The following is a 13138-nucleotide window of genomic DNA, read 5'->3' as shown; positions in this document are numbered from 1 at the left end:
TCAATTTGCCCTCAACACTTTTCATTTCACTTTTTCCCCATTATGTAGATAGGGGCAAAATTGATTGGTAAATTGGAACGTGTGGGGTTAAAATTTCGCCTCACAACATAGCACCCGGTGCTGCCCAGGATAGTAACTGTCTCTCTGTTTCTCTCCCATTCTCTGTCTGTCTCCCCCTCTGTATATATCTCTCTGTCTCTCTCTATCTCTTTGTCTGTCTCTTCCCTGTTTGTCTCAATCTCTTTCTCCGTCTGTCTCAATCTCTTTCCCTGTCTATCTATCTCTGTCACTTTTCCTCTGTCACTTTCCCTGTCTGTCACTTTCCCTGTCTGTCTCTTTCCCTCTCTTTCCCTGTCTCTCTCTTTCCCTGTCAGTCTGCTTCTTTGTCTGTGTCTGTCTCTTTGTGTCTGTCTCTTACCCTGTCTATGTCTGTTTTTTTCCCTGTCTGTTTCTGCCTCTTTCCCTGGCTGTGTCTGCCTCTTTCCCTGGCTGCATTGTGACACGCCAACATTCCATATAAGGGCGTGGCTGCGCATTCTTCTGAAGTTCTGGCTGCACTGTGGCTCCCAGCTCCATTCACTTTAATGAAGGCAGGTTTTTTGGTGAATAACTGTAAACAGTGGGGTTAAAATTTCCCCTCAAAACATAGCCTATGACGCTCTTGGGGTCCAGAAGTGTGAGTGTGCAAAATTTGGTGGCTGTAGCTGCGACGGTGCAGATGCCAATCCCGGACATACATACACACACATACACACACACATACACACATTCAGCTTTATATATTAGATATAGCATCCCAAACACTTCTGTAGTTCTAGAAGTTGCTACTTTTGAGGCTGAATTGAGACCAAATTATCACAATATAGTTTTTTCTAGTATTTTTCCTTTAAGAAAGTGGGCCCACCTATAACATACTGTATAATAGTAACTGAACAAATCAATATAGTGATTTAAAGATCTAATATACATCAGATTGAAACACGTATGCTCTAGAATTGAAAAATCACCGCAAAATCAATCTAATTAGTGGTTCTGAGAGGTAGGATGATGACTCCTGTAGAAGTAGTGGCCACCATATCCATAATCACCAAGCTTGCCCAGAAACTTAGATACATAACTGAATTGTAAGTGTGAGGGAGTAACATGGTCTGCATACATCTATTTTTTCTCCTTTGAGGGTATGGCTGTGCTTCTGGACAAGTAGGTGACATGGAACCAAGGCTATTTTTATTTTATTATTATTATTCTTTGTTTTTCGATTATACCTAGGTAGAAAATTAAAACATTAAAATCTTAGTGCTATCTATTTTAGTTGAATTTAGAAGACTAAATGTCTGTATAAGGACATACTGTACATGGTTAGGGTTGGAATAATATGCTTTTTCCTTATTTTATAACAGAAAATAGCTGGAATACAGTGACATTTATGAAACCCGCGAGCCTCATTTACCCAATTTTCCAGCCAGACCAGAGTATGGACATCTCTTTCTACTTCAAAACGACTTCCTTGTCTGGGACATTTCTTGAAAACATGGCGAGTGACTTCAAAATCTTCATCAGGATTGAGTTGAATAGTAAGTGCACTCCTAGAAGCTCTGACCATAGAATAGGTGTTAAAATTTTTGTTCCCTAAGAACAGTATGAAATCAGACTTCAGTATGTCACTCAACTCATCATATTTTATCTATGGAATGAAGACTACCTTACAGAATGAGGAATGAGTCTATGAGGCTATCAATTCAGTTGGAATGTGCAGTTGAAAAAGCAAAATTGCAGAAATCATGCACTAAGTGTCGCTGCTGCACCCAGGATGTGGCATTTGGCAAAGCATCTGTCCCAGCTGGAATGCAGCAGTATCTCTAATCTGTAAATAAGAAGTATTACAACACATTTTCAATTGTAGAAGTCTTACTGAATAAATAAGGAGTACTAAAAATTAAAAATGCTCCCCATACCATATGAAATATGCTTTATATGCCTTCATATGCCTTATGCAATTTGTAAATGTACCTGGTAAATCCAGTAAATTTCTATCTAGGACAGAAAATGAACATTTATTAGCATTATTCTGTGAAGTTCATGTCTCAGATGTAGTTAGGTCCACAAATATTTGGACAGTAACACAAGTTTTGGCATTTTAGCAGTTTACCAAAACATATTCAATATAGTTATATACTCAATACCTAAAGTGCAGACACTCAGCTTTAATTTGAGGGCATTTTTTATCCTAATTAGTGTAATAGTTTAGCAGCTTTCTAATTACAGCTTTCTAATATGTAGCTGTCTCTTTTTCAAGGGGCCAAAAGTAATTGGACATTTATTTCAAAAGATCTTATATGGGCGGTATTTGACTATTCCCTTTTTAATCCATCATCAATTAAGCAGGTAAAATGTCTGGAGCTGATTCCAGGTGTGTCATTTGCATTTGGAAGCTGTTGCTGTGAACTCACAACATGAGGTCAAAGGAACACTCCATGGAAGAGAAACAGATCATCATTAGGCTTAAAGGGAATGTATCGTCAGAAAAAAAAAAATTCAAGAACTGAAAAAATGTAAAGTAATAATGTTTTAATGTTTTGTTTAAATATTATTATTTTTATTATTATTATTTTTTAATTGAGCAAAATATTAAAAAAAAAAAAAAAAGTTTGATATTTTCCACTGTTTCCACTGTTAAACACTAGGGGGAGTAGCTTCTGAAATCCTACAGAAATTCCACTGTATAAAAAGCCTAGATTACAGCTGCAGTAAAGTGGGTGGAGTCTGTTCTCCTGTGTGTGATGGCACGCCTCCCCCTCCTAATCTGAGTGTTTACAACAGATAACAGAGAATGACATGTAGGGACACAGTGCAGAGCCATTTTGTTGGTGACCAGAAATGTCTAAAGTGTCACCAAGGACAGCAGGTGTATCACCCAGGACAGGATTAGATACACTGCTCAGCAGACAGTATCACACAGGAGAGGATTCTCTACGAAGAATTAAAAATTAACATTTTATTCAGGAAAATAAATTTGTACAATTACTTTTGAACCCCTGAAATGAGGAGGCTTTGTAGAAAAATGGTTGCAATTCCTAAGCGTTTATCAGATATTTTTGTTCAACCACTTCAATTGTATCTCCATTGTTTCATTTTAAATCGGAAATAGCAGCAAGCAGAGCTGAAATCACGAAGATTCGGCCACTGTCGAAATATTTCTGGACCTAACTGTATGTAGATAGTAAGTCTTGAATTTTTGGGTGGAAGAAATGTATTTTAAGAAGTACGTTTAAAAGTGTTATGTGAGCTAACAAGTGGCACAAGTTTATAGTCTGGTTACTTTCTCTACTACTCCAGCAACAAGAGACTTGGTTTTCATCTACGATATTGGGAATGGTCATGAAAATGTAACTGTGAAATACCCTTTTCCTCTAAATGACAATGAATGGCATGAGGTGAAAGCTGAAATGAATGTCAAACTTGCCCGTCTGAAGGTGGACAGAATGCCTTGGGCGATCCGCAACTTTCCCCTGCAGACATACCTCAACACTTCATATGATCGTTTTCTTTCTGTAGGTGAGTAAGAGTTGGAATTGGTATATTTATCTGAGACTAAAATATATTAGGAGGATTTAAAGTGTTTGTTTAAGGGGGTTTGTCCAGGATTAGAAAGAACTGCTGCTTTTTTTTCCTCCCAAAGCTTTTGCTTTACCCTTTTTTATTAAAGGGGGCCGTGCAAAATTAGATCAGATATGGCTCCATTCCTGTTGTGTCTACTATTGCAGCTCAGCTCTTTTCAAGTGACGGGACACAACCTGTAGGCAAGAGTAGCCCTATTTCCGATTAGCATCATAAAAAACTCCTTTAAATATCTATTTTCAAAAAACTAAAGTGTCATGGCAGTCTCTCTGTTACTAGAGAGTTGTGACAAGATCTGGGCCAGAGTCTCACTTTGCCATCTGACACTACTCACATTAAATGCATTCCCTTTCCATCATTGCTGAAAGGGTTAATGTCAATTCTGCTTTACAGCAGCTTCTGACTCCAGTCCTCAGGTGTTTCCGGTTGGTGACCACTGCTTTCCAATATATAAGGTCACGTCTACCTGTAGAGGGGGCTAGTTATTCTACATCCATTCTGAAGCTTGGCCTGAAGGTGGAAGGAGCTGCTGACCCCTTGTTGCAGTGAAGCACTGTAGGCTGCAGACTTGGTGTCTGACTGCAGCTGTGAAGCTGGGTTTATCCTTTTGTTCTTTCCCCTGTCTGTCAAACCTTCCCCTTCATGTTGTATTAGTGCATTGGTAGTGCCAGCTTGCCTTACCTTCCAGCTCACTAGCCAGGGTTTACTGCATGGTCTCTCAGGGCTTCAGGTTCCTGCTCGGTGACAGGTGAGGAACCTGTATAGGGACTGTCTAGGAGTGCAGGGTACAGTTGAAGGTAAGTGGAGGAGATGTCCATCTTCCCTCTCACTAGCACCAGGGCCCACTGTTGTTAAAGTGTCCCCTGTATACCCTTCCTTTGTTGTGGTGAAACCCCTGTTTGCTGTAGGTCTTGCCTGCATGCCAGACCTTCTCCAAATCTATGCGTGACATAAAGTCTATAGAAAACAAGAAGCAATAAAACCTTGATTGTGTTTCAAGTACAGATTTGAGGCTTTGCGAATGCATCACAAAATTGTTAAAAAGGTCCTATGTAGGAGCCATTCAACATCAGCATTCAGCAAGATAAGAGGAAAACATTAACTTGAATTACAAGCAAAGGTCAAAATAGATGAGAAAATATGACTTTGTGATCATTAACTTCTCACACTTTAGTGTTCATTAAATGTAACAGGTTCAGCAGACTACAAGATGAAACCTTACATTGGATGTCTACGTGGACTACGAATGAATGGAGTGACTCTAGATCTAGAAGGCAAGGCCAATGAAAGTATAGGAGTGAGAACCAATTGCACTGGCTACTGTGAATATCCCCAAATGGAGTGTCAGAATGGAGCCCGCTGTGTAGAGAGATATAGCCACTACATCTGTGATTGTAATGGAACCGGCTACGAGGGTCCATTCTGCACCAGAGGTAATGCAGATTTACTACAGATTTATAGGTGATTATTGGTCATGATGCATCTCACTGTAACAGTCCCATGTTGTATGAAAGGACCCTTAATCCCAAATGTGTATACTTATTATAAGGAGTAGTATAGAGAGAGTATATATTTACACCAATATTATATATACTTCTAATTTTATAGCAAAGTTTATACATATAGATGTCCAAATTGTTCAATAAGTGTGCATGATGTTTCTGACCATCTACCAGCAAAAAGGGTAAATAATACTTGACATTAGAGTATTAGAGTAGTATGTGGTTCTGCCATTACGCCCCAGCAGCACGCCCGCTGTTGTGTGGTTATATTTGACTCCAATCTCTTCTTCACTCCCCACATTCGTTCACTTGCTCGTTCTTGTCACTTCCACCTCAAAAACATCTCTAGAATTCGTCCTTTTCTTACCATTGACTCTGCAACAACTCTTACTGTCGCTCTCATTCATTCTCACCTGGATTATTGTAATTCCTTACTAATTGGTCTCCCTGTTACTAAACTCTCCCCTCTCCAATCCATTCTGAATTCCGCAGCCAGGATAATTTTCCTCTCCAACCGCTTCCCTGATGCCTCTGCTCTTTGCCAGTTATTGCACTGGTTGCCTATCCGCTACAGAATCCAACATAAACTTATCACTCTCACTCACAGAGCTCTCCACTGTTCCACACCACCCTACATCTCCTCCCTCATCTGTCTATCACCCTCCGCTCTGCTAAGGACCTAAGACTGACATCCTCAACAATTCGAACCTCCCACTCCTGTCTTCAAGATTTTTCACGAACTGCGCCTATGCTCTTGAACACACTACGAAGAACAATCAGATAAATTCCCAACCATCCACACCTTTAGCATTTCTTTAGACTAGCCTATCACCCCACCACACTGATCTAATCCAGTCCCTTTCTGCCCTTCATAATATTTACTTCCAATGCTTGTCCCCTTGTCCTTCTGGTTCCTTCCTCTTCATGTATTTTTTACACTCTGTACCTATATAAATTCTGGCTGGCTTAGTGAGTTAACTATGTATAAATACTTCATAAGAAATAAAGACTATCCATTGTGTACTGCGCCCTAGAAGGAAAGTATATGTCACCTGTGTGAATGGTACTCTGGTATCCTCGCTGGCTCTGAGTCTAATAATATAAAGTTTCAGAAAAATAAAAACAACTTCAAATTAGAAAAAGTTAAAATAGTTACATGACATTTCTAATATAGAAGTTGATTTTCTGGAGAAACTTTGTATGGATAAATACTTGTTTGTCTCAGGCCATAACTCGGTCCCACAAATGGACAAAACCAATTATTTTGAATGTTGTTGGTTTTAAAATTACGCCAAAGTGCTGGACATCAAGTGTCTCACTTCTATTTAACTCATTGATCACTACTGAGGACGGGTGGCAGGAAGTGGTGGTGGGTCATTGTCTCCCCACGCCTTCTCTTCTGTATGTCCAACTGCATACAGAACTTATGGCACTAAACAGATAGGGATTTAGCAAAAAAATTACTTTGCCTTCAGACCACCCCTTTAAGTATAATAATAATTTTTATTTCTATTGCGCCAATATATTACTCAGCCCTTTACAATTCAAGGATACAAGTCATATTGTTGCAAAAAATAGTATAATTTCTCATCTGCATACACGTGACAGCTTATTCTGAAAAGTCACTTGAAACGTCAGGTATGCTTTAAATAATGATCTGCTAAAATTCCAATAAACTTGAAATCTTAGTGCTATATTGTATGATACCAGAAAGTATAACTCTATATGTATAGCTCAGTACTTTTAACACAGTATGCTCCATTTCTTTTTACAGACATTGGTGCATATTTCGAGGCGGGGGTCTGGCTTCGTCACAGTATACTGTCAGTTGGGATGGTGGCTGCTCAGCAGTTTGCCAAAGTTGTGCCCCTTCCAGAGTTTGTTAGCAACCTCACACGTGAAGAGATTTCGTTTAGTTTCAGAACCACCACTGCTCCAGCAGTTTTGATGTACATCAGCTCATTCTCATCAGATTACATAGCATTTCTGCTCAGACCAGATGGTAAGTGCTGTTTTGCATGAACTGCAGGAGTATGTTGATTGATTGACATAGCCCAAGCCATACAAAGACTTTTTCTAGCACAATATTTAAAGGACTTTTATTAAGGTTAAGGTAAGGAAGCCATCCTTATAAAAAAAACAAACAAAACAACATGCTTATTAGTGATGAGCGAGTACTAAAAAGCTCGGGTGCTCGAGGCTCGGGCCGAGCATCCCAAGATACTCGTGTACTCGGCCCGAGCACCGAGCCCAATGTTATCCTATGGGAGACCCGAGTATTTTTATGAAATGACCCCCGGCAGCATGTAGAAACCCTAAAAATGTCACAAAAGTCTCAGAAGAGTGCTCAAATGACATGGCAACAGCATGGGGAAGATCCCTTGAAGCATTTATCACTCAAAAGGCAGAGCTGTGAACAATTTTGTCCGCGTTTTACGCCATTTTTGTGGACTCACCAGAAAACCTTCCAAAATGACGCCAAAATGAATTTTCATGGCGGAAATGTTAAGGGCACATACCCAATAGTGAGATAGAGCTGGTGTATGTTACTTTTGGAGATTACATGAAATATTTTACGTGAAAACATTGTGTGGCACTTCGATGTCCCTGAGAAGAGACGTACATGAAGGCCTCTTGAGTCTAATGTGCCCGTTTTGAGGAAGTGGGTCTATTGTAGTATAGATCTTTGGCAGGGCAGCCAAAAATTGGGAGGCTCCACATTGTCCCTGGATAGAGACGTGCTTGAGGGCCTGTAAACCTGAAGTGCCCATTGTAAGGAAGTGGGTCTATTGTAGTATAGCCCTTTGGCAGGGCAGCCAAAAATTGGGAGGCTCCACGTTGTCCCTGGATAGAGACGTGCATGAGGGCCTGTAAACCTGAAGTGCCCATTGTAAGGAAGTGGGTCTATTGTAGTATAGCCCTTAGGCAGGGCAGCCAAAAATTGGGAGGCTCCACATTGTCCCTGGATAGAGACGTGCATGAGGGCCTGTAAACCTGAAGTGTCCATTGTCAGGAAGTGGGTCTATTGTAGTATAGCCCTTAGGCAGGGCAGCCAAAAATTGGGAGGCTCCACATTGTCCCTGGATAGAGACGTGCATGAGGGCCTCAAAACATTGTTCCCATTGCAAAGGAGCGGGTCTCCTGTCATTGTAATGTCCATTCTGAAAGAATGGGCGAAAAAATTTACCACTGGGGGTATACCTCAAACAAAGGCCTAACTATTGTAACGGTCATCATGGTGGCGCATGAGGAGAAGGAGGAGCAGTCCAGCGATTATCCAAAGTCCAGAAGTGTGTACCCATGGGTGAGTGGAGGTACATGGCAAATTCCCGTTAAAAACTTTAAATTCCGCTCTCATTTGCTGGTGGTGTGGTGAAGTCTGGCCCAATCCAACCCTTGTTCATCTTGATCAGAGTCAGCCTGTCAGCATTTTCAGTTGACAGGCGGGTGCGTTTATCTGTAATGATTCCACCTGCGGCACTAAAAACACGCTCTGACAAAACGCTAGCGGCAGGGCAGGCCAGGACTTCCAAGGCGTAGAGAGCCAATTCATGCCACGTGTCCAGCTTGGATACCCAATAATTGTAAGGCACAGAGGAATGTCGGAGTACAGTTGTTCGATCTGCAAGGTACTCCTTGAGCATCTGGGCAAACTTAGGATTTCTTGTGGCACTACCCCGCACCTCAGGGGCTGTGGTACGTAAGGGGCTGAGAAAACTGTCCCACATCTTAAAGACTGTTCCCCTACCTCTGGCGGATTGGACTTGTGCCCCTCTCGGCTGTACGCCTTGGTTGTCCACTGATTCCTGACCTATGCCGCTAGCGTTTTGTGAGGGGAATGCTTTGCCTACTTCCGTGACTATGGTCTTCCGGAACTGCTGCATTTTGGCTGACCTCTCCGCCTCGGGAATAAGAGACATAAAGTTCTCCTTGTAGCGTGGGTCTAACAGTGTTACCAACCAGTAATGATTGTCGGCCAAGATGTTCTTAACGCGAGGGTCACGAGACAGGCAGCTTACCATAAAGTCAGCCATGTGCGCCAGACTCTTAACAGCCAGTACTTCAGTATCCTGACCAACACGATGACTGAACATGCTGTCCTCCTCCTCCTCCTCCTCATCTACCCTGTCCTCTGGCCAGCCACGCTGAACCGAGGATATGCATGTCATATCCTCAATTTGGCCGGAGAGTTGCTCCATGTCTTCATCCTCCTCCTTGTCATAGTCCTCCACTGCACGTTGTGATGAGACGAGGCTGGGCTGTGTGTTATCACCCACACCCACTACTGTTTCTTGCTCCAACTCATCGCGCTCCGCCTGCAATGCATCATGTTTGTTTTTGAGCAGAGACCGTTTTAGAAGGCAGAGAAGCGGTATGGTGACGCTAATAATGGCATCATCACCACTCACCATCTTGGTGGAGTCCTCAAAGTTTTGGAGGATGGTACATAGGTCGGACATCCATCTCCACTCCTCAGGTGTTATGTGTGGAGTTTGACCCATTTCCCGACGGCTTAGGTGATGCAGGTACTCAACAACTGCCCTCTTCTGTTCACATATCCTGACCAACATGTGCAGAGTTGAATTCCAACGCATGGGGACATCACACACCAGTCTGTGAGCCGGAAGATGCAAACGGCGCTGAAAGCCGGCAAGGCCGGCTGAAGCAGTAGGTGACTTTCGAAAATGTGCAGACAGGCGGTGAACTTTTACCAGCAGATCAGACAGCTCTGGGTATGACTTTAGAAACCGCTGAACCACGAAGTTGAGCACATGGGCCACGCATGGAACATGTGTCAGCTGGCCTCGCCTCAAAGCCGCCACCAGGTTCCGGCCATTGTCACACACGACCTTTCCTGGCTTTAGGTTCAGAGGTGTGAGCCAGTGATCTGTCTGCTGTTTCAGAGCTGTCCACACCTCTTCTGCATTGTGGGGTTTGTCACCTATGCAGATTAGCTTCAGCACAGCCTGTTGCCGCTTCGCCGAGGCAGTGCTGCAGTGCTTCCAGCTTGGGACTGGTGTGGAGGGTAAAGTGGATGAGGATGCGCAGGAGGAGGAGGAGGCTGAAGAGCATGACATTCCGGAGCTGTAGAGTGTGGGTGAAACCCTGACTGAGGTAGGGCCTGCAAACCTTGGTGTGGGAAGGACGTGTTCCATCCCTCGCTCAGACTGGGTCCCAGCTTCCACAATATTAACCCAGTGTGCCGTCAACGAGATGTAGCGGCCTTGCCCACAAGCACTTGTCCACGTGTCTGTGGTTAGGTGGACTTTGGGTGAAACTGTGTTGTTCAGGGCATGTGTGATGTTTTGTGACACGTGGTTATGCAATGCGGGGACGGCACACTGGGAGAAATAGTGGCGGCTGGGGACCGAGTAACGTGGGACAGCTGCCGCCATCAGGTCGCGGAATGCTTCTGTCTCCACCAGCCTAAAAGGCAACATTTCCAGCGCAAGCAGTCGCGAAATGTTAGCATTTAGAACTGTGGCATGTGGGGCGTTGGCAGTATATTTGCGCCTGCGTTCAAAGGTTTGCTGAATGGATAACTGAACGCTGCGCTGGGACAAGGACGTGCTTGATGATGGTGTTATTTCTGCGTAGGCAACTGCAGGTGCAGGACCGGAGGAGGCTTGTTCGCAGGCAGCATGGACAGGGGATTGGCTCGCATGCACAACAAGCAAAGACGTAGCAGTGACATCAGCAAGCACTGCTCCTCGACTCTGTTGTACTTCCCACAAAGTCGGGTGCTTGGCTGACATGTGCCTGATCATGCTGGTGGTGGTCAGGCTGCTAGTTTTGGTACCCCTGCTGATGCTGGCACGGCAGGTGTTGCAAATGGCCTTTTTAGAATCATCTGGAGCCAACTTAAAAAACTGCCAGACTCGGGAAGACCTAACATTTGTACAGGCACCTTGTGTCGTGTTGTTGTTCCGGGGAACGGTTGCCTGACTTCTGCCTGGGGCCACCACCCTGCTTCTTACTGCCTGTTGGGATGCTACGCCTCCCTCCCCCTGTGCACTGCTGTCCTCGCTCTGCATATCCTCCTGCCAGGTTGGGTCAGTTACTGGATCATCCACCACGTCGTCTTCCTCTTCCGCACCCTGCTCCTCCTCCTGACTTCCTGACAATTGTGTCTCATCATCGTCCACCCCTTGTTGAGACACGTTGCCAACTTCGTGAGAACGTGGCTGCTCAAATATTTGGGCATCTGTACATACGATCTCCTCATGACCCACTTCAACATGAGCTGGCGAGAGGCCAGAATGTGCGAATGGAAACATGAACAGCTCTTCCGAGTGTCCAAGTGTGGGATCAGTAATGTCCGAGGACATGTACTCAGCCTTGTGGTAGGAAGGAGGATCAGGTTCTGAAATGTGCGGTGCAGTATCACGGCTACTGACACTTGACTGTGTGGAAGACAGAGTGTTTGTGGTGGTGCCAATCTGACTGCAAGCATTATCCGCTATCCAACTAACAACCTGTTGACACTGGTCTTGGTTCAAGAGCGGTGTACTGCTGCGGTCCCCAAGAATTTGGGACAGGACGTGCGAGCGACTAGATGTGGCCCTTTGTTGTGGCGAAATTAGAGCTTGCCCACGACCTCGGCCTCTGCCTGCACCACCATCACGTCCACTTCCTTGTTCGTTGCCAACGCCCTTGCGCATTTTGCAATGCTGTGCTGACGTGTATTCACTAGACTTGTGCGTTATATCCAAGTTTGTGCAAAACGCACACAAGTGCACCTGTACGCTGCCACCGACAGGCACACACGTGCGGTTTTTAAATGCAAGCACGGACACACTAAGAACCTAACAGGTTTTTAGGAGCGACAATTACTGAGAAGTCTGACACTATCAGACACTGCTGACTGACGTGTATTATACACTAGACTTGTGCGTTATATAATAGTTTGTGCAAAACGTGCACCTGTACGCTGCCACCGACAGGCACACACGTGCGGTTTTTAAATGCAAGCACGGACACACTAAGAACCTAACAGGTTTTTAGGAGCGACAATTACTGAGAAGTCTGACACTATCAGACACTGCTGACTGACGTGTATTATTCACTAGACTTGTGCGTTATATAATAGTTTGTGCAAAACGTGCACCTGTACGCTGCCACCGACAGGCACACACGTGCGGTTTTTAAATGCAAGCACGGACGCACTAAGAACCTAACAGGTTTTTAGGAGCGACAATTGCTGAGAAGTCTGACACTATCAGGACTGTTTTAGACTGTGTACACCAGCCCCAGATATGATGAAGGCTGGTATACAGTCACCACTAGGAATGGCTATATACCCTGCCTGCCTGCCTGCCTGTATACTGCTACAATAGTCCTGACAAGGACTCTTCTGGTCACTAGCCTGTATTCCGACCTGGCTATACCCTGCCTGTATACAGCAACAATAGTCCTGAGAAGGACTCTGCTACTGTACTCCGACCTGGCTATACCCTGCCTGCCTGTATACAACTATAATAGTCCTGAGAAGGACTTCTGGTCACACTGTTTGCAGCCCTGCTACGGAAATAACTATAAAGGGCCGCAAACCTTTCCCTGAAGCAGCAACACTCTCCCTGCACTGACTGTCTGGATGGCTGTGTGCAGAGCACAGCACGCCCGCCGGTATAAAGGCTTGGTCACGCTGTGCAGGCCGGCCAATCACTGCAATTCCACAACTAACAGGGCTGTGGCATTGCAGTGGTCTGCCAGCCAATCCCTGCATGAGGGCTGGCTCTCAAAAGAGCGCCAACATGCAGGGATGAAGACCACGAGTACAGCACGAGTATCGCGAAATTACTCGGTCCCCGCCGAGTAGCCCGAGTACAGTGATACTCGTGCGAGTACAGAGTAGTAACAAGCAAACTCGCTCATCACTAATGCTTATCAATAAAAACAAACTCTAACACCCCCGCTCCAGCGCTACCGGATGATCTCTGACAGACTGGAAATGACCTCAGTCAGTGGCCTTAGCTGTCTACAGTGGCCTTGACATCATTACATCCAATACCGCAAAG

At 44.4% G+C, this 13138-nt stretch overlaps 1 protein-coding gene across 1 annotated transcript in view; it reads left to right on the top strand.

The window, feature by feature from the left end:
* CNTNAP1 (contactin associated protein 1) overlaps nt 1-13138 on the top strand; it is a 157891-nt gene that overhangs the window by 111892 nt on the left and 32861 nt on the right. Inside the window, exons 16-19 of the mRNA XM_075349990.1 lie at nt 1401-1574; nt 3337-3555; nt 4812-5051; nt 6895-7122. Coding sequence (XP_075206105.1) covers nt 1401-1574; nt 3337-3555; nt 4812-5051; nt 6895-7122 — 861 coding nt within the window. The remainder of the gene's footprint in view (nt 1-1400; nt 1575-3336; nt 3556-4811; nt 5052-6894; nt 7123-13138) is intronic.

Source organism: Anomaloglossus baeobatrachus, chromosome 5, assembly GCF_048569485.1.
Source record: "Anomaloglossus baeobatrachus isolate aAnoBae1 chromosome 5, aAnoBae1.hap1, whole genome shotgun sequence".
NCBI lineage: Eukaryota > Metazoa > Chordata > Amphibia > Anura > Aromobatidae > Anomaloglossus > Anomaloglossus baeobatrachus.
This window is presented reverse-complemented; position numbering and strand designations above follow the sequence as displayed.